This window comes from Siniperca chuatsi, linkage group LG15 (assembly GCF_020085105.1).
Source record: "Siniperca chuatsi isolate FFG_IHB_CAS linkage group LG15, ASM2008510v1, whole genome shotgun sequence".
Classification (NCBI taxonomy): domain Eukaryota; kingdom Metazoa; phylum Chordata; class Actinopteri; order Centrarchiformes; family Sinipercidae; genus Siniperca; species Siniperca chuatsi.
This window is the reverse complement of record NC_058056.1, coordinates 28,764,721-28,789,428: the sequence shown is the minus strand read 5'-3', so window position 1 is coordinate 28,789,428 and position 24,708 is coordinate 28,764,721. Positions and strand designations below refer to the sequence as shown.

The 24,708-nt window shown below is 43.6% G+C and overlaps 1 protein-coding gene across 1 annotated transcript in view; it reads right to left on the bottom strand.

Moving 5' to 3' along the window:
• mapkbp1 (mitogen-activated protein kinase binding protein 1) overlaps positions 1–23,688 on the bottom strand; it is a 48,910-nt gene extending 25,222 nt beyond the window's left edge. Inside the window, 7 exon segments of the mRNA XM_044167070.1 lie at positions 1–140; positions 233–370; positions 1,053–1,223; positions 3,325–3,382; positions 3,850–3,912; positions 14,764–14,855; positions 23,290–23,688. The exon segment at positions 1–140 is cut by the window's left edge and continues 43 nt beyond it. Coding sequence (XP_044023005.1) covers positions 1–140; positions 233–370; positions 1,053–1,223; positions 3,325–3,382; positions 3,850–3,912; positions 14,764–14,855; positions 23,290–23,409 — 782 coding nt within the window. The 5' untranslated portion in view covers positions 23,410–23,688.
• Positions 23,689–24,708: the final 1,020 nt, after the last annotated feature.

Below are 24,708 nucleotides of genomic sequence, written 5' to 3'. Positions count from 1 at the left end.
TCACACAGCAGACCGGAGGAAGTGATGCAGAAAGTGGAGGAGGCCTGACGACCCCGCCCACACGCCACGTCACTGAAGAAATTATTCCTGAGCTCTCCCAGCAGCCCTGAACGCCCCAGCAGAGGGACGGTGGCGTTCACCTGGAGGCAGATGGAGAAAAATATCAATAAATACAACAATTATACACAATGCATTTATTAACAGGTGTTTAACATGTGATTGACATGAGAACCTTGGAGGTCTTGGCGTGGTCCAGGTACCAGAACTTGACGTGGCGGTTGCCGGCAGTAACAAAGTACGAGCTGTCGTCTGAGAAGGAGACGGCCGTCACCTTACTGGACACCTTATTGGCTGCGACCACGATGTTTTTCTGATAAACAAAACAACCAAAACATCTGTGTACAGATCAGTTTGTTGGATCAGTCGGGTGGATTCGGACCTGGAAGCAGTGCTGTAAGTGTGAAGAAGACGAGGTTGACTAAATATGACTCAAACTAACGTGGACTTTTGATTTCAGGACTAAACTAAAACTAAAAGAAGCTGACACATCAACACTCATCAGTCCACGAACGCAGCAGCCTGCTGGTTCTGTAATGCAGCGCTCGTCAGCTGAAAGTTCCTTTAAATGGCTCCAGTCGCTGCTGTGATGATAAACAGCTGTAAAGTTCACAGCTGACAGACGACCCCGAAACGCACCACATCATCAGAGGTCATGTGATCACAGCCTTGGACTCTCATTGGACCGTCGTCTGAACGTTTGAATGGAGTTAACATAAAAACGTCCCGCAGTGTTTTCGGGCCTCTACATTTATATGCTGCTTTTATTCGCCGACGGACTCCAGCTGGTTCTGCTTGGCTGTCAATAAAACTCAACACTTCCTGCAGATGTTTCACATTAAAAGCTTTCCAACAGTTGAAACGCCATAATCGCTCCCCTTCCTGGGAGGTTTTTCCTGCAGTCGAGATTTACTTTAAGTGAAAGTACAAAAGTATTCGCATCAGAATATACTTAAAGTACCAAAGTACTCATCGTGCAGAATGTTTTCATTTACCTTCCAGTTCCAGACGTTGACCATCATGTCGTGCTGGTAGCCCACGCTGACGATGTATTTTCCGTTGGGAGAAAACGCCACGCAGGCGACTCCGTATTTATGTTCCTGCAGCTCGGCGACCTGCAGACGCTCCGACACCTCCCAGACTCGGACCGCCGGCATGTGACCGCTCTGAGGGGGGAAGGAGGAATATTACAATCTGTTCATTCCACTAATATCAGTCAGACATGAAATTATACGGTTTTTGTTCAACAATATTTCTGCTGGAGCTTTTTGTTTTGACATTTTATAGACTAAACGATTACTCAATTAATCGGAAAACTAAATCGGCAGCATAATCAATAATGAAAATAATCGTAAGTTGCAGCTCTAATTCTGCATAAAACTGTCCGATCCTTTACAGGTGACGGACACGCTGATGAATATAAAACACTTCAACAACTGGAGACTAAAATCGACGTGTAAATAAAAAGTTAATAAAAATGATAAAAGATATATGAAATAATAAAAACACTACAAGACAATAACGACATAAAACAATCTAATTAAAAGGTTAAACAGGTCGGTTTTAATGAATGAATAAATTGATCCGATCCATTTTTATGATCCCAGGTTCAATCAGATCTCACCTCAACAAACACTGTGATGCCTGTGGGACTTACCGCCCTGAATTCTGCCTCTCAGGCTTTGAGGCAGGTGGAAGTGAATTTCTACCACTGACTGACTTTTATTGCCAAATTACATTAAAATAAATGAAAACATACATGATCGTATTTAAAAATGTTATCACTGAATGTAGTTTTGAGTTGTGTTTATTTTCTGGGTATTTATTTTGTACATGTTGAAAGCTGTTTGAGGACGGGAGCTCTGCTATTTCAGCGTTTTTACACCACAGTTTTTGAGGACAGTGTCTGCAGGTTCAGTCATTTAGTGTCCTCAGTAACAACAGCAGCACAGTGAACTGATCAGAGATCAGTTTCACAGCTGACAGCAGCAGGTTGCGTTCACATCACGCTGAGAGGACCTTCTGTTACACTACAACCGCTCTGCACACATCCTCCAGATCGCTCTCCTCTCTTTTCTTTTTCTGAAACGTTCCTTTATTTAAAGTTTATATTTTCATTTATTTATTTTTTAAGTCCTTTTCCCCCAAACAATATTAATATTACTGTGTTATTAACTCATAAAAACAGAACGATCACAAACTACACAAAAAAACGTTAGCCAAAATAATTATAGCACACGACTGTAAAATTAAATAAATCTAAACATTATATATATATGTACACACACACACACACACACACACACACACACATTCCAGTAGTTTCCATTAGTTAGTGATTCAGTATTAGTTTCCAATAGCTCTAAATCAAGTGCTCGAGGTTGTGTAGGAGTCCCACAAGGGTCTATTCTTGGTCCTCTTTTATTCACCATGTACATTAACATTATTATCATTGTCACTCCAAATCATAATGTATATTTGTATGCTGATGATATTATGATAAAAAACAGATGATGAAGAGGAACCTTTGTCCTGATTGAAGTGCTCGAGGAAACGACACGAGCCGTTAGGGTTCATCCTCTGAGTGCCATGAACATCCACGTTAGATCTCAAATCTGTCTAATAGTTAATAACATAACAGACAAACTGAGCAGCTGGCAGCGACGTCCTCACGCTGCCTCTCAGGTTACAAGACCAATCTGAGGGGTTGAGAGATGATTAACAAAGACAGAAGAACAAAACATGTTTCTGCAACATGTTTTGTTCTTCTGACTTTCTTCCAGTTTTCTCGTCTTCTTTTCGACCTCTAACAACTATTAAAATGAAACAATCTGCTCAGAGACACACACAACTTGTTGTTGCCGGGGTTGTGTTTCAGGCATTTTTCTAAGCAAAACGACATCATTCTCTCCAGTGTCACATTTTCTCCGTTTCATATCTCAGTGAACTGAGTCTCTCTGGACTGTTGGTCGGACACAACGAGACATCTGAAGACGTCACTTTGGACTCTGAGTAGTCAATAATGAGAATAATCATTAGCTGCAGCTCCAGTTGTGAGCAGGCACTGAATTGCTACAAAGGGTCACAAGCCAAAATTAGAAATAATAAAATTACAAACAGTACTTTTAATTTAACAAAAGGAATCTTTTACAGGCGACAGATATTTTCTCAGTGGTGATTCTGTCGTGATCCGAAACTGAGCATGCTCAGATCCAGGCATTAGCCATATTCACCCGTCGTACAGCAGTAACCATCACTGAGACTCACCTCTCCTGTGACAACATATTTCCCATCTGGAGAAAACGCCAACGTGGTGATCGCCTTCCTAAAAAACAGAAAAATAACTTTATTGTGTTTTATATTGCTGCCAAGGAAACGTCTTCTGATTGGCTGACAGATGTCCGTTATCACACATGCTCAGGTCTTATCTCTTAATCTGCAGGTAACCATGGCAACAGGACTGATACTTCAGGCTCAACACTTCACCTCCACCTGGTTGCCATGTTGCAGGAGGTTTTAACAGCGCTTCTGTTGCTATGACTCATGGGAGTTGTAGTTGTTTAGGACTTTTCCTCTAAAAATGTGTTAAATTATGAATAAAAATATTTAGAATTTAGACGTTAAATGGGTTTATGCGCTCATGCATGTGACATTTTCCTCACAGAGTTTAGTGGAGATAATAATAAAAACTTTATTTATACAACTTTTCAAAACAAAGTTACAAAGATGAAAGAGTTTTGTTAGCTTTGGTTGATGGGACAGGAAGTGAGAGCCGATTGGCTGAAGTTTTACCTGGAGCTGTTGAAGATGTGATGCTGTTTGTTCTTCCGAGGATTCAACAGGACGGCGACACACCTGCAGACACACACACACACACACGTTAGCAGGTTAACGCATATACACACAATGAAACAAATGAAAACACAACCAGAAAAAACATGCACTCCACCCACTGTACAAACACACACACACACACACACACACACACACACACACACACACACACACACACACACTCACACACACACTCGCACACACACGCACACACACGCACACACACACTCACACACACACACACACACACACACACACACACACACACACACACACACACACACACACACACACACACACACACACACACACACACACACACACAGCCACACACACACACACACACACACACACACACACACACACACACACGCACACACACACACACACGCACACACTGCACACACACGCACTCACACACGCACACACACGCACACACACGCACACACACTCACACTCACACACACACACACACACACACACACACACACACACACACACACACGCACACACACACACACACTCACACACACACACACACACACACACACACACACACACACACTCACACACACACACACACACACGCACACACACACACACACACTCACACACACACACACACACACACACACACACACACACACACACACACACACACACACACACACACACACACACACACTCACACACACTCACACACACTCACACACACTCACACACACACACACACACACACACACACACACACTCACACACACTCACACACACTCACAGCGTTTTGGTTTTTGACATTTCAGGTCACTTGTGACCGAACACCTGCAGAGCTGATGACGTTCCCATCAGCCTCAGCTGCACTCTGTGTTTACTGCTAACTAGCTAATGTTAGCATGCTAACACGCTAAACTAAGACGGTGAACATTACACCTGCTAAACATCAGCATGTTAGCATGTTGGTGTTAGCATTAGCGCAGAGCCCCGCTGTGTGTCAGTCCGGCCTCACGGAGCTGCAGACTCCACGTCTCCGTGCCGAGCAGACGAGTTCAGACGCTCAAACAAAATGGAGGACAGGAAATAAAGTGAAACATTTAGGAAACAAAGAGCGATTTCAGATACAACCACAGTGATTCTGAACGAGGTTTTCTTACTTCTGGATCACAGTTCAACAGTTTCTGCTCACGCTCAGTCTGTCACACACACACACACACACACTCTGCTGTATAAACAGTGTGCAGGTTTAATGAGTCTCTGTTTGGTGACTCAGTCTGTCCGACCTGAACCTTCATAAACAGCTCAGACTGTTTCCTCCTCAGACTCTCTTCTTCACAGACTCCCTCAGACCACATACGGACCCAGACCCACTCTGGACTTGGTCTGGACCTGGTCTATACTGAACTAGACCTAAACTGCTTTCACACCTGTTCAATTGGTTTGGACCAAAGAAAAGTTCATGTTCACATTGACGTTCTACAGACAGACCGGGAGGAGCAGCGGTTTTTTATTTTTTAATCTTATTTTTATCTTCTATTTTACTTTTTTCAAATCCTATTTTAATGTGTATTTATATATTGCCTTGTGTTTCTTTTATATTTAGTCTTAATGCTTTTTTGTCTAATGTAAAGCACTTTGAACCGCCTTGCTGTTGAAACCTGTCAGGTACTAATAAAGTTGCTCTGAGCGAACAGGTGAGGTCTGAACCGGATCGCTTCCTTTTTCTGCTCCGGAGAATTATTCCTCTTCTGCCGGTCTCTTTGTTTGTCTTTATTTATCAAGGGTGGTGTGTGTGTGTGTGTGTGTGTGTGTGTGTGTGTGCGTGCGCGTGTGTGTGAAGTGAGAACCGTCCAGGTGTCACATCAAAGCCCTCTCTGACCTTTGACCTCTCAGCAGACAGAGAGACAGAAGAAAAGAGAGCGGTTGCTCTGACTCATCCAGGTGACGACAGCTTCTGATCTCAGCTCACCTGTGACATCATCACCCTCCCTGAACGGGCAGGAACCAATCAGAGCACAGAGGTGAGCTGGAGTACGTACATGCAGTATGCACGCACCACTTCGTCATAACATGGCGTCTTGAACTTTGACCTTCTCGCTCATACATCCGTCGCAGTCCGGAGCGCGACACTTGACGTAAAAACAAAAAAGCATGCGGTTCGGAGCATTACCCGTTACCATGGAGATACAACAACACGCCAACCGTCGACGTGGACCAGGAGAGCTCTGCTGTTAATATAATACTGCACGTACAAAGTAACGGCGGTTAAGTTACACATGCATTTCTCTGTCAGTTCTTTTCATAGTTCTGTCCTGTTGTTATTATTATTGGTTACTGATTATTTCGTTCACTTAAGCCATTCCTCTTCCTGTTATTACCTTCTGCTGGACTGGGTTAGGGTTCACACTCGGCTCCCTGTCGCTGGCTGACGGTTTTCTGTTGTGGAATATATTTTCATGCGGAGACGCAGCCGCTGGCATTATGTTCTGTCTGCACGCGAAGCTGCCTCACATTCAACCTCATTTTATTCATTGTGTAACACACTTGCCTATTCTGTTGTGTAACCGTAAACATTTTTGCAGAACGTTATGATATGTGACCGTGTAGAACCAGATAAAGGGCTGTCAGCTCTGGATCTGAAAACAAATTCATTCCTGATTTAAAATCTATTACAACAAAGGTAAAGTGCTGGCTAAAAGCAAACCAGAGCTGTGCCCATGTGTAGCTAGTTGTTCTCTGAATACCGAGGTGTGTTGTATGTGTATTTTATTGTATTTCCATATCTGTAGTGTATTGTGGTTTATGATACTGAAAGCTGTATAGGCCTAACAGCTATAAACTCGCTGGGAAGCACATCAGTTTCAAGCTCTGTATAGGAACCATGTCAAATTGCATCGTCCCTGTTAAATAAAAAACTAAACAAATCGAAATTCACATCATTGCAGTCCTAAAAGGTAGAGTCAAACTGTAAATAAACCATGTGTGAAATGAAGTGGAGCCGCTCAGCACCCTAACAGTGTCGGCACGACTGAGAATAGTTATGAAATATAAAACAGGCAGCAGAGGATTTTATGGAAATTCAAATGAGGCTTTTGCATGACATTAGATCCCTTAGTTGTCATCGTGCTGTCATCTGTCTGTGCTCTCTCGGCGGCTCACTCGATGTGAGGATTGTGGGTCAGAACAGCCAGAAACGCATGCTGACTCACATTCTGCAAAATGCGACCGGATCCTGGGGTCCCTCAGGGTTCTGTTCTGGGCCCCCTCCTCTTTTCTCTTCACACCAAATCACTTTTTCACTCACATGGCTTTTCCTACCACAGCTTTGCAGACGACACCCAGCTAATTCTGTCTTTTCCCAGGTGGCAGCACGAATCTCTGCGTGACCGGCTGACATCGCTCAGTGGACGTCTGCTCAACACCTGAAGCTCAACCTCGACAAGACCGAGCTGCTCTTCCGTCTCCCGTCCAACGCCGCGGCGTCCCCGGCTCGGGCTGCGAGGAACCCGGACGTGACGCTGGACGACCAGCTGTCCTTCGCCGCCAACGTCGCCGCGACAACCCGCTCCTGCAGCTTCATCCTCCGCAACATCAGGAGGACGCGTCTGGTCTTCACCCAGGAGGCGGCGCAGGTTCTGGTCCAGGATCTGGTCATCTCGCGCCCAGACTACTGCAACTCGCTCCTGGCTGGTCTGCCTGCATGTGCCGTCCGACCTCTGCAGCTGATCCAGAACGCAGCAGCCCGGCTGCTCTTCAACACTACACCGCACTTCACCTGTTCAGACCGAAGACTCACCTGTTCAGATTGAAGACTCACCTGTTCAGACCGAAGACTCACCTGTTCAGACCGAAGACTCACCTGTTCAGACCGAAGACTCACCTGTTCAGACCGAAGACTCACCTGTTCAGACCGAAGACTCACCTGTTCAGATGCACTTTGGCCCATAAGAAAACTCTTCTTGTTTCTAAATGCAGCAGTTGAAGCAGTTCAGCGTATCCGATGAAGCTGATGTACCTCTGTGATTCTCGCAGTTTTTGGGTTGTGTCCACACGGTTGAAAGCACTTACTGTAAGTCGCTTTGGATAAAAGTGTCAGCTAAATAAATGTAATGGGGGGGTGAAGAAGGAAAAACAAAGCTCTGATGCAGCAATCTGTTACGAGATGCAGCATGTTAATGAGTGAGCTTTAGAGGCGCTGGTAGGTGTATTCTTGAACTTTGGACAGAGCCAGGCTAGCTGTTTTCTGGCCTAGCTTAGCATAAAGACTCCCTACGCACAGATACGAGACTGATATCCATCTGAGCATCTCACTCTGAAGAAGCCCATTTACTGAAAAGCTAAGATGCCCTTTAATCAGCTCTTCGTGTGACCGCTCTGATCTCTCTACACATTTAAACTCTCACAGAGCTGATTACACTTCATGCAGGTCGACATGTACAATCAGCTGAGTGCCAGCACACACACACACACACACACACACACACACACACACACACACACACACACACACAATCCCTGTGTGAGTCAGCAGGCTGACAGACAGTGTGTGTGTGTGTGTGTGTGTGTGTGTGTGTGTGTGTGTGTGTGTGTGTGTGTGGAGATGAACAAACACAAGTGTTTGCTGACTGTAAGCAGCTGAGTCAGCAACCAATTATATTCTTCCTCATCAACACACACACACACACGTTTGTACTTCTATACTTGTGAGGCCCCTCACTGACATAATGCCCCAGCCACCTCTGCAGGTCCACGTCTGTCCGTTTCCTGTCTCTCTGCAGGTCCACGTCTGTCCGTTTCCTGTCTCTCTGCAGGTCCACGTCTGTCCGTTTCCTGTCTCTCTGCAGGTCCACGTCTGTCCGTTTCCTGTCTCTCTGCAGGTCCACGTCTGTCCGTTTCCTGTCTCTCTACAGGTCCACGTCTGTCCGTTTCCTGTCTCTCTGCAGGTCCACGTCTGTCCGTTTCCTGTCTCTCTGCAGGTCCACGTCTGTCCGTTTCCTGTGTCTCTGCAGGTCCACGTCTGTCCGTTTCCTGTCTCTCTGCAGGTCCACGTCTGTCCGTTTCCTGTCTCTCTGCAGGTCCACGTCTGTCCGTTTCCTGTCTCTCTGCAGGTCCACGTCTGTCCGTTTCCTGTGTCTCTGCAGGACCACGTCTGTCTGTTTCCTGTCTCTGTGCAGGACCACGTCTGTCTGTTTCCTGTCTCTCTGCAGGTCCACGTCTGTCCGTTTCCTGTCTCTGTGCAGGACCACGTCTGTCCGTTTCCTGTGTCTCTGCAGGACCACGTCTGTCTGTTTCCTGTGTCTCTGCAGGACCACGTCTGTCCGTTTCCTGTGTCTCTGCAGGACCACGTCTGTCCGTTTCCTGTGTCTCTGCAGGACCACGTCTGTCTGTTTCCTGTGTCTCTGCAGGACCACGTCTGTCCGTTTCCTGTCTCTCTGCAGGTCTCTATTTATTTGAGGAAATGAATCTAAAAAACTGAAGGAGAAACAGTGGAATGGGCCTTTAGCAGACTTCGTGTCACAGAGGACGGCGTCCTCGTCCTCCACAGTCTGCAGCAGGTGACGTGTTGTGTTCAGGTACAGTTTGTACCAGAGACCACCGACCCAACCCATGCTGAGCCACATCTGCACTGCAGCGAGAAGAACACAGCGCTCTCTGTCTGTCTCTCAATCATTTTTAATAATAATATTAATGATATTAAATAATGTGACAAAACAGATTTATACAAATCATTTATTTCCTTCCTTCAGTTTCAGTTTGTAACTGAATTTCTATAATATCACTTTTTAAATTTGCTTTATTGGCACGATGCGTAAAGACGTCTGTGTTTCCAAAGCAGATGAATGAAAATGGTGGTGATTAAACAAACGCGACCGTTAAAGATGAAAATATTTCATTGTGTTCTGATAACTTTTGTGTAACTTCATGTGTTTTTAAACATTACAAATATACTGTATATTATCTATATGTCATTAATGTAGGCTGACAGGTAACCAAATAAAGAGAATTAGATTACAGCATCTGTTTGGATTATTATAGTATAATTTCATTTATTATATTTCGTATGAAAATGTTGTTTATTCCTGTGGGAGGAGCAAGACGTGACAATAACTACCTGAAGTTTTTAAACAAATTGTACTTGAGTAAAAATTCAAGGTACTTGTATTTCCACTGTATACTTCTTCTCTACATCTGAAACAGATATCATCATAACATCATAACATCTCAGACAGATATCGTATTGCACGTCACTACATTTAACAGCTTCAGTTACTTTTCAAATTAAACCTGTGATCAGTTTAGAAAATATGATCCGTTTTTACAGATTAAAACTACTGAAAGTATATGAAGAAGTTAATATTAGCTCCACTTTCACCAACTACAACAAAAGTACCACTTACATATTAATACTAATGATGCAGTAATATAACAGTAAAACACTGCCACGCTGCAATATGAGCACTTTTACTTTTGATACTTTCAGTACATTTAGTTGCTTCTGTACTTTTACTTAAATGAAAACGTGTAACAGTATTTCTGCACTGTAGTTTTGCTACCTTTACTAAATGATTTGAATACTTCTTCCACCGCTGACACACACCGTACCAGAGGTTTCCGAGCCCCGGGCCACAAACCAAGCTGCGAGAGAACAATAATAATAATTATATGACTTTATAAGCAGTTTTATTTTCCCTTGTAAGCATCTGTTACAGCCCAACAACAGCAGACTGAATTCTGACTGAAGTGGGTCATCAGTCTTTCAGCAGAGGACGTAACCTGAGAGCCTTTTATTTAATAAGTAACCACAGTGAAATACCGAGCAACTTAAGTTCAGATTCTATTAAAATGTGTCTTTATGCTCGTCCACTCTCTCTCTCTCTCTCTATTAACCTACATTCACCCCCACTCGCCCCCCCAGCCTCCCTCCCTGCCGCTCCACTGACCCACTTCACTTCACTCTCTTCAGCCGTAAACTGAATCTGAATCTTCTGATCTGAACACAAAACTGACTGACAGCTCCGACCAATCGGCAGCCCCGCTCCTCCCATGCCCTTAACTGATTGGACGGCTCTGTGGGACGGTTCGGGAGGAAATGAAAACCTGGAAGCTGGACGTCTTCCAGCGCTCGCCCTCGGACATTCCCATCATTCCTCTGGGTTCAAACTCATCCAGAAAGATTCGAACAAACTCCGTCTGTCAGGAGGATCAGCAGCGCGGCGGCCTCCTGACCTCTGACCTCTGACGTCACCGATCTATACTGAAGTATCGGAGGTTTGACCTGTCATCATGTCATCTCACACTGGAATCACTTTGTGGATAATTAGCAGGAAAAAGTCTGGCTCATCTGTATCTGATAACTAAACAACATCATCATTAAGATTCATAGATTTTAACCCGCTAAAAATCTGGAAATATTGACATTAATTCAACTGTCCTGAGACTGTTTTATTTAATTCCCCCTCTGTGTGACTTGTTTGGAATACCTTTTTTATTTTTATCAACAGCCGCATTGATTTATTAACATTTTATATTATTTTGGAAACGTGCTGTTTGGCAAAACACAAATGTGAATTATCATCTGTATATTACTAATCTTTTCATTTCATTGGCTACATTTTATTTTTCATACATAAAAACATCCTCTATTTGCTATTTCCAACAGAAAACCCTCGACCTCCAACAAACATCTTGTACACATCCGTGTTTAAGAAACAAACATCCCTCTCAGAGACTCTGTAAGAAACCCTCATCGGCCTGTTTATGGTTTAAACAAACATCTCAAACAAAGGTGGCTGAATTCAGTCCTGTGATCTGGTCTTTCAGGTTCAATGTTTCCAGTTCAACCTGACAAGGCTGCTTTGTAACTGCTTCTCACTTAATTTCACTTGAAAACTGACTGCTGAGTCTTTCCACTGTAGACTAAAAATAAGTAGAACTATTCATGAACTAACTTTACAACATATATTTATGTTCAAAATCATCTAAATGTTTGTGAACAGTTCTGAGCTCTGCGTCACTTCAACAACAAAGCTTAACTCTGTTATGTAACCTTAACCTTTAAACAGGACGACGTACACACCAACCTTTACCAGAGCGACAAACACTTACTCAACCTACAGACGCCTCAGGGATTATTATTTGACTGAGCTCCACCCTGCAACACGTCCACACTGTCATGAATGGAAAAGACTTCTTTAGTGAATCCAAGAACCCCTGAAAACTTCCGAATATCCCATTTAAACACACAGAAAACATCTTCAAAAACTCCTGCTCAGAAAAGAACCCCCTGGACCCCCAAAACACCCAAGGACCACTGAGACCCCTTTAAGAACTCATGGGACCCCCTCAACGACCCTGTAATCATTTCAAGAACTCATGACACTTTTCAGGAACCACTGAAACCCCCTGAGGAACCCCTGGATCCCCTAAAACCCCTCTGATACACCACTGAGACATCCACCTGCTCCCAGAACCCTCTCAAGAATCCTTAAAACCTCCTTAAAGACCCCTGGAACAGTGACCTTGTTACCCCTGAAACACCCCTGGATCCCTCTAAAAGACTGTAGAGACCTCAAGAACTCTTGATACTTTTCAGAAACCAGTGAAACCCCCTGAGATACCCCTGGACCTCCGAAAACCTCTCTGATAGACCACTGAGACCCCCCCCCTTCAAAAACTCCAGGAACACCTCAAGAAAGCCCCTAAAAGTCCCATAAAACCTCTTAAAAACCCATGGTGTTGCTTCAAGTACCTGTCTAACACACACCTGAAACACCATCACAGACTCAAAGATCCCTGAATCCACCACAATGTTCCTCCTATAACCCCTCAAGAACTCCTGAAAACCCTCAAGAATCTTTGGGAACCCTTTCAAAGACCCAAAGAAACCCCTAAAAGATCCCTCAGAAAACCCTGGACGAATTGCCAAGTCTTTTCCCGGAGTTTCCCAGGTAGTTGTGGGTTCAGTGCCTTGCTGAAGGGTAAATCCTACATCCAAAGACCACCAGCAGACTGCTGTCTCGTGGTAAACACCCGTACCATGGCTCCTAATGGGCCGCTGTATGTATGTGTGTGTTGCCTCTTTAAACACATGATGTGTTTAATCTGATAAGCTGATCATGTCATTAGCCTTTAAAGTCCTGAGAACCACTGAATGACTGTCTGTTGATTTATTCTTACATTCCTGTTTTTAATCTTCTGTGTGAAGCTGCTACATATAAATAAAGCATTACAGTATAAATAAATATATACTGTGATATACAATATATAAATATTGTGATATAGTAAACATCAAATACACTACTCACACATCAACCCCTTTTAGTACACTTCAACTCATTGCAAGGTTTATACTAAAAAGAATTCACTACTTAAACTTCAACTCCCTTCAGCCAACAGACTTCACCCAACTCCTTCCAGTACACTTCATCTGATTTCAGTACTTAAACTCCTTAACTTTCAACTCAACTTTCAGTTTTTATACTTCACCTAACACTGTTCACTTCATCTGACAGTCGAGAACTTTCAATGATTTCATGATTTATCCTACATTTCAACTCCTTTCAGCACTTCAGCTCTTTTCAGTGCTTATAGTTAAACTCTTTTCAGTTTTTAAGCTTCAAATGATACTTTGTCCTTTCAGCTACAGTATTAGACTTCAGTAGACACCTCAACTCCTTTTAATATGCCTCAGCTCATTTCCATGCCAACATATCATCTCGAAACTTTCTTCAATGTTTACACTTCACTTAACACTTTGACTACTTTCACTGGTTACACTTTAACTGGCAGTCAAGTCCTTTCACTGTTTACACTTTAACCTACATTTCAACCTCTTTCAGTACTTCAACAGACAACTCAACTCCTTTAGTACACTGCAGCTCACTTCAGTGCTTACACTTTACTTAACACTTTAACTGCTTTCACAGTTACACTGCAGATGATAGTCAAGACACTTCCAATAATATTCATCTCTTTTAGTGTGTATACTTCAATGAAAATTCAACTCCTGTCACTACGCTTCAACTCATTTCAGTGCAAAGAGTTACATTTTTTTTTAGCGCTTAAACTTCAACCGACACCGAAAAATTATGTGATAGCTGAAAGAATATAAACATTCAAACTTCGACAGAAACCTCAACTCCTTTTACTCATTTCAGTGATTACATCTCAACTGTCAGTGCTTACACTTCACTTAAAAGGTTGGGTGTGCGATTCTGGAGAAATCCAATACCATGATATAAAGCGAACAACGCGCAGCAAGTAATGTAACTAACGTTAGCTAGGTTGTGGGTTAGCAAACTGTCGCTACGGTAGCTGCTGCGAAGCTAACAGCCAGAGAGGACGAGGCGGTTTCCCAGAGCCAGCACAGCAGCTCCAGACAGCGACGCTCACAACTCTCCTGCTACTATAGCTAACATCACAACAGCAGCATATCTTAAACTAGAAAGTCAGCTGAATGTCCGCGGGCAAGTCCTTTAACGGTACCTGACAAACAAATCATGGCTGGAACAGTGTTGTGTGGCTCGGTCCGAGCCTCTTTGTTAGTTTCCCATTCACAGAGCCAGGGCTGTGTTCAAACACCGGCAGTTTTTTCGGACAGCTAGCGGACCGTGAGGAGATATTCGCTGAATTTGACAAAAAGACGTGTACTGGATTAGAATCGCTGACCCCACATTTAACACTTCAACTACTTTCACTAGTTACACTCCAACTGACAGTCAAGTCCTTTCACCAACTCCACTTTACCTTATATTTTAACTTACTATTTTCAATGTTTACATTTCACCTGCTTTCACTGCTTAGATACCGCTGTAGGAACAGGATGGCGAAATTCTTGATGGTTGACAAATTTCCATCACAGTATAAGTTAGTGTTTCTCACCCGGCAGGATACGCCAACAGTCCAGTTCGGGGGTCGCAGGCCAGCGCTCGGTTCCCTGGAGCTGTGATGCCCAGAACCTTCTCCAAAGTCACCTGGAGGGCAAAGGTCATCAATTATTAGTTACAGTCAGACAAAGCAGACTTTTGGTCAATAAATCCAGACACCTGAACATAGTGGGGTTACATTTCTCCATCTAGAGTGAACGGCTCTTGAGAGAACCCCTTCAAGAAAAGCTGTAATTGTGGCTCAATAAAATATCTTTGAATTCCTTTAAAAACCCACTAAAACACCCAAAGACATCTCTTAAACACTCCTGGAGTCCTTTCACATGGAATCACTTCAAGAAGCCTCAGGAACCGCTGGAACCGTCTAAACCCTTGAACCCTCCTGAATTACCTTAAGAACCCATTCAAGACCCTGTAATTCAAAAATTATCCTGATAACCTCCTCACATACCCTCAACAAACAGCTGGACTCCCCTCACCGCTGACACTTCTTCAAACACCCTTAAGCTCAGTAATTGCACTGGGTGACATGTTCCTTCATCACCGTGAACACACACACCGTCCTGCTGCCCCAAACACTCACTACAGCACCGCATATGGATTCATCCGCCGCAGGAAATAGTCCCCAACAGATGCTCTGTTTCCTCCTGTTAGTCTGATAAAAACTACAGCGAGCAGCTGTTTGAGGAAACTACTGAGCCTTTTTAAACAGGAAACTATATATCTGTGTTTTTAAAGATTTATGTCTTCAGCAGGAACCAATGGGCTCGCAGCTGAGCGCCGCAGACAGGAAGTGAGACGGCACTGAGAGACGGACTGACATGTTGCTGGTTTGAGTCTGAACATGAGATTTGTTGACAATAAGAAATAAGAAACATATAAAATAATGTTGTGGAATCACCAAACTTAATCTTTAGGTCGACCTCACTTTACAATGACATTTTTACAGCAAACACTTACTTCATGCTCCATGCTGCTAAAAAGTTTCCTGAAGTGTCTGGACTTCTACTTGACCATAACAAGCCTCCTGTCCAATCAGATTGTTGTTTAGTCCATCAGTGTCTCTCTCTCAGCCTGTCTCACTTTGAACCAGACTAAACTTAGTCCTGTCTAACTTTCTGTCGAACTCCAGTCTACATCCAACCGACGTTTTCTCTCCTCAGACATCTGCAGTCTGTGAACTTCACAGCTGTTAGCATGTTAGCATGTAATCAGTAGGAATCACTGTGGTTTGGAGTGCTGTGCAGCCCAATGCTAAGCTAACAACAGCAAACTCCAGTACTAATTCTGTACTGTGTGTGTGTGTGTGTGTGTGTGTCTCACATGACTCTCCCTCCCTCTGCACCAAACTCTATTTATGTTTTCACTCGTTTTCCCTCTCAGCTCTGCTTCTCTCTGGATGAACAGTTTCCTCACATTCGTCTGCTCGTCCTGTCACGTTAAACTGGTAAAAACACATTGAGATGAATCATCAGCTGACTTTATTTAGCAGAGATGAGTCAGTGCGAGGTGTTAGACTGAACATACAGTCCGCTCTTCACCTACAGACACAAACTGTGAGTGCATGAAATAAATCTGATCCAACCTGCTGACTCAGACCTCTCTGTTCAGGAAACTTTGTTGGAGGAAACTTCCTGCAGTCGGCTGAGATGTGGAGAGCAACGTAACTTAAAACGATGCTATCACTTTAACTTCCTGTTAGCTTCCACAATAACTAGCTGATATTTGCTGTGATCAGCTGATAATGTAAACAAAAACAACAACAAAAACACATCCAGTGTCTTTACATGTACTTGAGTAACCGATGATCTGAAAGCTGTTTAGTTTCACAGCTCCTTTGGAGAAAGATGCGTTCTTGGCCATGTGCGTGTATACAGACGGGTTTCCCGTTTACAAACAGTCGAGGATGTGTGTGCAGCAGGCGGGTAGAAAAGTCATCAAATCCGTTCCTTACACTTGTGCTCGTGTGTTTTTGGTGTTGGAAACTCTTTGTATACAGAGTGTCTCTGACTACAGCCCCATGTACATCTGCTGTCACTATAGTTACTGTTGCTGAGCTGTGAGTGGACAATCATTATTCAGGGGGAGGGGTTTAGTGAACTGTCTGGTCAGCATCCTAAAAAGGTATTTTAAATTTTACATTCATATGTATGTGTATTTTATCACAGTGCTGTTAGCTTTAGCGCTAACATGTGATTCCTGAAGACAGGAAGCTAACATGCTGCAGCAGCACTGACGTATTCCTGTTTATCTGTCAGCTGAAGGACTGAATGTTTTAATGATCCTGAAGGAAGTTCACAAGTCAAACATCTTCAGACTGAACACAGACCAGTTGTTCCTGTTCTACTACTGCCGATACTACTGTTACTGCCGCTACTACTGTTACTGCCGATACTACTGTTACTGCAGCTACTACTGTTACTGCCGCTACTACTGTTACTGCCGCTACTACTGTTACTGCAGATACTACTGTTACTGCAGCTACTACTGTTACTGCCGATACTACTGTTACTGCAGCTACTACTGTTACTGCAGCTACTACTGTTACTGCCGATACTACTGTTACTGCAGCTACTACTGTTACTGCAGCTACTACTGTTACTGCCGATACTACTGTTACCGCAGCTACTACTGTTACCGCCGATACCACCGTTACCGCCGATACCACCGTTACCGCCGATACCACCGTTACCGCCGATACTACCGTTACAGCAGCTACTACCGTTACCGCAGCCACCACCGTTACCGCCGATACCACCGTTACCGCCGATACCACCGTTACCGCAGCCACCACCGTTACCGCCGATACCACCGTTACTGCAGATACCACTGTTACCGCAGCCACCACCGTTACCGCCGATACCACCGTTACCGCCGATACCACTGTTACTGCAGCTACCACCGTTACCGCCGATACCACCGTTACCGCCGATACTACTGTTACTGCAGCTACTACTGTTACCGCCGATACTACTGTTACTGCCGATACTACGTTACGCGCCGATACTACCGCACCGTTACCGCAGATACTACCGTTACCGCAGATACACTGTTACCGCAGCTACCACTGTTACCGCAGATACCACCGTTACCGCCGATACCACCGTTACCGCCGATACTACCGTTACCGCAGCCACTACCGTTACGCGCCGCAGATACTACTGTTACTGCAGATACTACTGTTACCGCAGCTACTACCGTTACTGCAGATACTACTGTTACTGCCGATACTACTGTTACTGCCGCATACTACTGTTACTGCCGATACTACTGTTACTGCAGCTACTACTGTTACTGCGCCGATACTACTGTTACTGCAGATACTACTGTTACTGCCGATACTACTGTTACTGCAGATACTACTGTTACTGCAGATACTACTGTTACTGCAGATACTACTGTTACTGCAGATACTACTGTTACTGCAGATACTACTGTTACTGCAGCTACTACTGTTACTGCCGATACTACTGTTACTGCAGATACTACTGTTACTGCAGATACTACTGTTACTGCAGATACTACTGTTACTGCAGATACTACTGTTACTGCAGCTACTGTTACTGCAGATACTACTGTTACTGCCGATACTACTGTTACTGCAGCTACTACTGTTACTGCGATACTACTGTTACTTACTACTGTTACTGCCGATACTACTGTTACTGCAGCTACTACTGTTACTGCAGCTACTACTGTTACTGCCGATACTACTGTTACTGCCGATACTACTGTTACTGCAGCTACTACTGTTACTGCCGATACTACTGTTACTGCAGATACTACTGTTACTGCAGCTACTACTGTTACTGCCGATACTACTGTTACTGCCGATACTACTGTTACTGCAGCTACTACTGTTACTGCAGATACTACTGTTACTGCCGATACTACTGTTACTGCCGATACTACTGTTACTGCAGCTACTACTGTTACTGCAGATACTACTGTTACTGCCGATACTACTGTTACTGCAGATACTACTGTTACAGCAGCTACTACTGTTACTGCAGCTACTACTGTTACTGCAGATACTACTGTTACTGCAGATACTACTGTTACTGCAGCTACTACTGTTACTGCCGATACTACTGTTACTGCCGCTACTACTGTTACTGCCGATACTACTGTTACTGCCGATACTACTGTTACTGCTGATACTACTGTTACTGCTGATACTACTGTTACTGCAGCTACTACTGTTACTGCTGATACTACTGTTACTGCTGATACTACTGTTACTGCAGCTACTACTGTTACTGCAGATACTACTGTTACTGCAGATACTACTGTTACTGCAGCTACTACTGTTACTGCATTTACTACTGTTACTGCAGATACTACTGTTACTGCCGATACTACTGTTACTGCCGATACTACTGTTACTGCAGCTACTACTGTTACTGCAGCTACTACTGTTACTGCAGATACTACTGTTACTGCAGCTACTACTGTTGCTGCAGATACTACTGTTGCTGCAGATACTACTGTTACTGCAGATACTACTGTTACTGCAGCTACTACTGTTACTGCTGATACTACTGTTACTGCAGCTACTACTGTTACTGCAGATACTACTGTTACTGCAGCTACTACTGTTACTGCAGCTACTACTGTTACTGCCGATACTACTGTTACTGCAGCTACTACTGTTACTGCAGATACTACTGTTACTGCAGATACTACTGTTACTGCAGCTACTACTGTTACTGCATTTACTACTGTTACTGCAGATACTACTGTTACTGCCGATACTACTGTTACTGCCGATACTACTGTTACTGCAGCTACTACTGTTACTGCAGCTACTACTGTTACTGCTGATACTACTGTTACTGCAGATACTACTGTTACTGCCGATACTACTGTTACTGCAGCTACTACTGTTACTGCAGCTACTACTGTTACTGCAGCTACTACTGTTGCTGCAGATACTACTGTTACTGCAGCTACTACTGTTACTGCAGATACTACTGTTACTGCAGATACTACTGTTACTGCAGCTACTACTGTTACTGCATTTACTACTGTTACTGCAGATACTACTGTTACTGCAGATACTACTGTTACTGCCGATACTACTGTTACTGCAGCTACTACTGTTACTGCAGCTACTACTGTTACTGCTGATACTACTGTTACTGCAGATACTACTGTTACTGCCGATACTACTGTTACTGCAGCTACTACTGTTACTGCTGATACTACTGTTACTGCAGATACTACTGTTACTGCCGATACTACTGTTACTGCAGCTACTACTGTTACTGCAGATACTACTGTTACTGCAGCTACTACTGTTGCTGCAGATACTACTGTTACAGCAGCTACTACTGTTACTGCTGATACTACTGTTACTGCAGATACTACTGTTACTGCCGATACTACTGTTACTGCAGCTACTACTGTTACTGCAGCTACTACTGTTACTGCAGCTACTACTGTTGCTGCAGATACTACTGTTACTGCAGATACTACTGTTGCTGCAGCTACTACTGTTGCTGCAGATACTACTGTTGCTGCAGATACTACTGTTGCTGCAGCTACTACTGTTGCTGCAGATACTACTGTTACTGCAGATACTACTGTTACTGCAGCTACTACTGTTGCTGCAGATACTACTGTTGCTGCAGATACTACTGTTACTGCAGATACTACTGTTACTGCAGCTACTACTGTTACTGCTGATACTACTGTTACTGCAGCTACTACTGTTACTGCAGCTACTACTGTTACTGCAGATACTACTGTTACTGCAGATACTACTGTTACTGCAGCTACTACTGTTACTGCAGCTACTACTGTTACTGCTGATACTACGATACTACTGTTACTGCAGCTACTACTGTTACTGCTGATACTACTGTTACTGCTGATACTACTGTTACTGCAGCTACTACTGTTACTGCAGCTACTACTGTTACTGCTGATACTACTGTTACTGCTGATACTACTGTTACTGCAGCTACTACTGTTACTGCCGATACTACTGTTACTGCCGATACTACTGTTACTGCAGCTACTACTGTTACTGCCGATACTACTGTTACTGCAGATACTACTGTTACTGCCGATCCTACTGTTACTGCCGATACTACTGTTACTGCCGATACTACTGTTACTGCAGCTACTACTGTTACTGCAGCTACTACTGTTACTGCCGATACTACTGTTACTGCAGCTACTACTGTTACTGCAGCTACTACTGTTACTGCAGATACTACTGTTACTGCAGATCCTACTGTTACTGCCGATACTACTGTTACTGCAGCTACTACTGTTACTGCAGCTACTACTGTTACTGCAGATACTACTGTTACTGCAGATACTACTGTTACTGCAGCTACTACTGTTACTGCTGATACTACTGCAGTAGTTGGAGTGAACACAGATGTTGTGTGGAGTCTCAGATGTTTGAGTTTCAGACTGAAGAGACGTGAAGAGTTTTCCCAGAGGAGATAATTACTGCACACACACACAGTTTGTCCTCAGGCATGCCGAGCGACGGGGGGAGGAAGTCCAGAAGTCCTGTCTCTGAACAATGACGGTTAGAAAAATTTATTTGTAACATAAAACAAGAAAACGGACTAAATGAAAGTCTTTTGACAAAAGGGTCTCACAGGATCAGGTAACATATCGTGTATAAAGACGAGTTTCCCGTCAACAGTCAAGGATGTGTGCAGGGGGGCGGGGTGCATACAGATTATATACAGACAGTTTCAGTATTAAATAAATGACGGACGGAAGTACTTTATTCTTTCAGGGACAGAAAACTGTACATTCTGATATTTGTTCCTGAATGTGTTGATATCCTGAAGGAGTCTGGTGGTCCATGTTTCAAATCTATTTTCTGCATAAATTAATCCTTCAGCTGATAATAATAACCGTTTTCAGACTGTGAGCACAGAGTGGTGATCCCCGCTCTCATTGGTTCGTTTAAACAGTTTTTAGGAGTTCAAACTCTCCAGATTTCACAAGAAAAAGATTTTTTAAAAAGCTCCCGTAATAATGCAGAAGCAGATTTGTGGCCTATAGAAGAGAAACGTCCGAGGAGGTCGAAACTGCAGCAACGACTTTATCTGGAGCCCAACGCGTTTCATCATAAAACACCGTCCAATAAGATTTAAGAAGGTTAAAAAATATAAAAGAGACATTTTTAACCTTTTGAATTATTTTTGCTGCATCTTATTGAAATGTGAGCAAATGTGAACGTGTGAGCTAATAAACTAGACGCGTGTTTTTCTTCTTCTCTTGTTAGTCATCTCGTGAACCCCCAGGTTCACCTCGCGACCCTTCTGGGGTTCCTGACCCTCAGGTCGGGAACTACTGCAGACAAAATGTCCTCAGCACCAGGTCCGCAAACTGGTCCTCACAGAGATACAAGAAACACACACACACACACACAGTGTTACCATACTTAAGACTGAGCTCATGTTTACATCACTGCTCACACACACACACACACACACACACACACACACAGCCGTACAGTTCAAACACAACACAAAGCATGCTGGGAGTTTTAAGCTGCTGACAGACGGACAGAAGCCCTGCAGGGACAAACAGACAGGGACAACCTGACTGACAGGAAGCTCACTGGCTTTGTATTATTTCTGTTTCACTGCACGTCTGAATGGACCCAGTTGACCCAGACCAGACCAGACCAGACCAGGACTGGTTATGGGCCAGTTCAAAGTCCACACTGAGTTTAAAATGAATGAAATGTTGTTGTTGTTGTTGTTCTGCACCCAAACTGATAAAAACTGAACTGAGATCTGAAAATGAATCTAATGTTTGAAACTTTATTGACTCCGGCTGAGCTGAACAAACTGAAAACACTGCAGAGGTCTGCTGCGTGTGTGTGTGTGTGTGTGTGTGTGTGTGTGTGTGTGTGTGTGTGTGTGTGAAATATGCCAACACAGCAGAATGAGAGCGGTCAGCTGTGTGTGTGTGTGTGTGTGTGTGTGTGTGTGTGTGTGTGTGTGTGTGTGTGTGCAGTAAACCTGCAGGACTTAATGTCTAATAATATGAATAAAATAATAAACGCTGATGTGATAATATTAGCTCCTACAGTCTTAATGCATGTGTGAGTGCTCTTGAACGTCTATCTTTGTGAGGACCAATTAGCGTTTTAGACATGAAAAATTAGGACGTTATTTGTAAATTAAGACATTTTAAGAAGCAGGACTGAACAGATGTGTCTGGTCCTCGCTTCTTCTCAGGGTTAAAACTTTAGATTTGCTTTTTTTTTTATTGTTAGAACGACGTTTTGGTTTATTGTTGGGAAATGGATTAAGTCAAGAAGGTCCTCACAAACATAGAGCTACACACCGCGAACATATCACACATTTCACACTGCTGATCATCAATAACGGCGGATACACAGCAGCAAGTCTCGCGAGGTCGATGTGAAATAATAATTAAACATCTCAGTGATTTAATGAGTTTATTTCAGCTGATAAAAACCGTCTGAGCCACCGCGTGCGTGTGCGTGTGCGTGTGTGCTGGAGCGCGTGCGCACCTTGTCGCTGAGGTCCTCTTTGTGCCGCGCGGTGCCGCTCCTCCTCCTCAGTTTGATGGACGGGGAGCGCAGCAGGTTCTTGATGCGGCTGCGGATCGTGCCGCTTCCCTCCGCGGCCATCGCGCCGTTAGCTGCCCGGCTAGCTGCCTCTCTCAGCGGCTGGAGCCTTTCTCTGCCGCCGCCGCTGCCGTCATGCTGTCTGCGAGCCGAGCCGGGCCGGGCCGGAGGGTTCAGCTAGCCTGGCTCTGGTTCGGGACTGATCCGGGTCACGGGCTACGGATCCGCTACTGCTCCGCATCTTATTCCTCCGCCGCAGCGAAGACACGAAGCGGCTCCAACACGAGCCAGGCCGGACTGAGCCGACTGACGCACCGCCAGCGTCAAGACCGCACGCGGCAACGACGCAAACACTTCCGGTCAGGCTTTTCAGAATAAAACTGTGAGGGTCCATTACATTTACCTGACAGCTGCAGTTACTTTTCAGACTAAGATTGTTTTATACAAAACACGTGATCAGCTTTTAAATTATGATTCAGTTTTTTCCTGAAAAAGTAATTTCAGTGGAATCGAGTCCGAACATTATTATTATTATTATTATTTTCTCAAATCGTGGAAACAAAGAATCTGAAATATTTTCCAAAATCAAGTTTCAGTTTGCCTTAAAGTCAGTTCTTTAGACGAGTTCGTTTGAATTAAAAACATTAAATCAGAAACTCGTACTACTCTAACAGATTTTTTAAAAACTCAAGAGACGGATAATAAAAAAAACTACAATAAAAGATAATTTAAGATTTAGATCTGCGTGTGATTGAGGCTTTTGCACTGTTAGAGACTGAACTGAATAATCCAATAATATAATAACATGTAACACTATGAAACAGGTTTTTCTACCGTACTCTGACGTTCTACAGTCCTATTTGATATTTTAAGTACATTTCGTTGATAATGCTTCTGTACTATTTTGAATGCAGGAGTGTTTTTATATTTTTATCTAATTACTTTAACTCTGAATACAGCTGTAATCCAGTTTGTGTGTGTAAAGCCCTTGCTTTTACTTTGACGGTACAGCCTCGTCACTTCCGGTGTCGCCGTGCGTGACTCAAATTGACGCAGATCAGACGCGTCCAGTGAAGCGGCAGCGCCCCCCAGCGGCACGAACACAAACTGCAGTGAACATCTTTCTTTTCTAGTTATTTAGACATTTTTATTTTGATAAATAAATTCAAGTAGATTTGTCAAAAAATGTGATGTTGTTGTATTTGCTCTTTTAAAAAGTCAGTGTTAAAATGTATGGAAGCAAAGAAAGGCCAAAATCATTTAATTAGCATGCTAACAGCAGCAGCACTAAGATGTTAAACAGCGTTTAATCAAACATTTTACTGTCATTAACTGTCAGCAGCTCTTCTTCTTCTGCTGCTG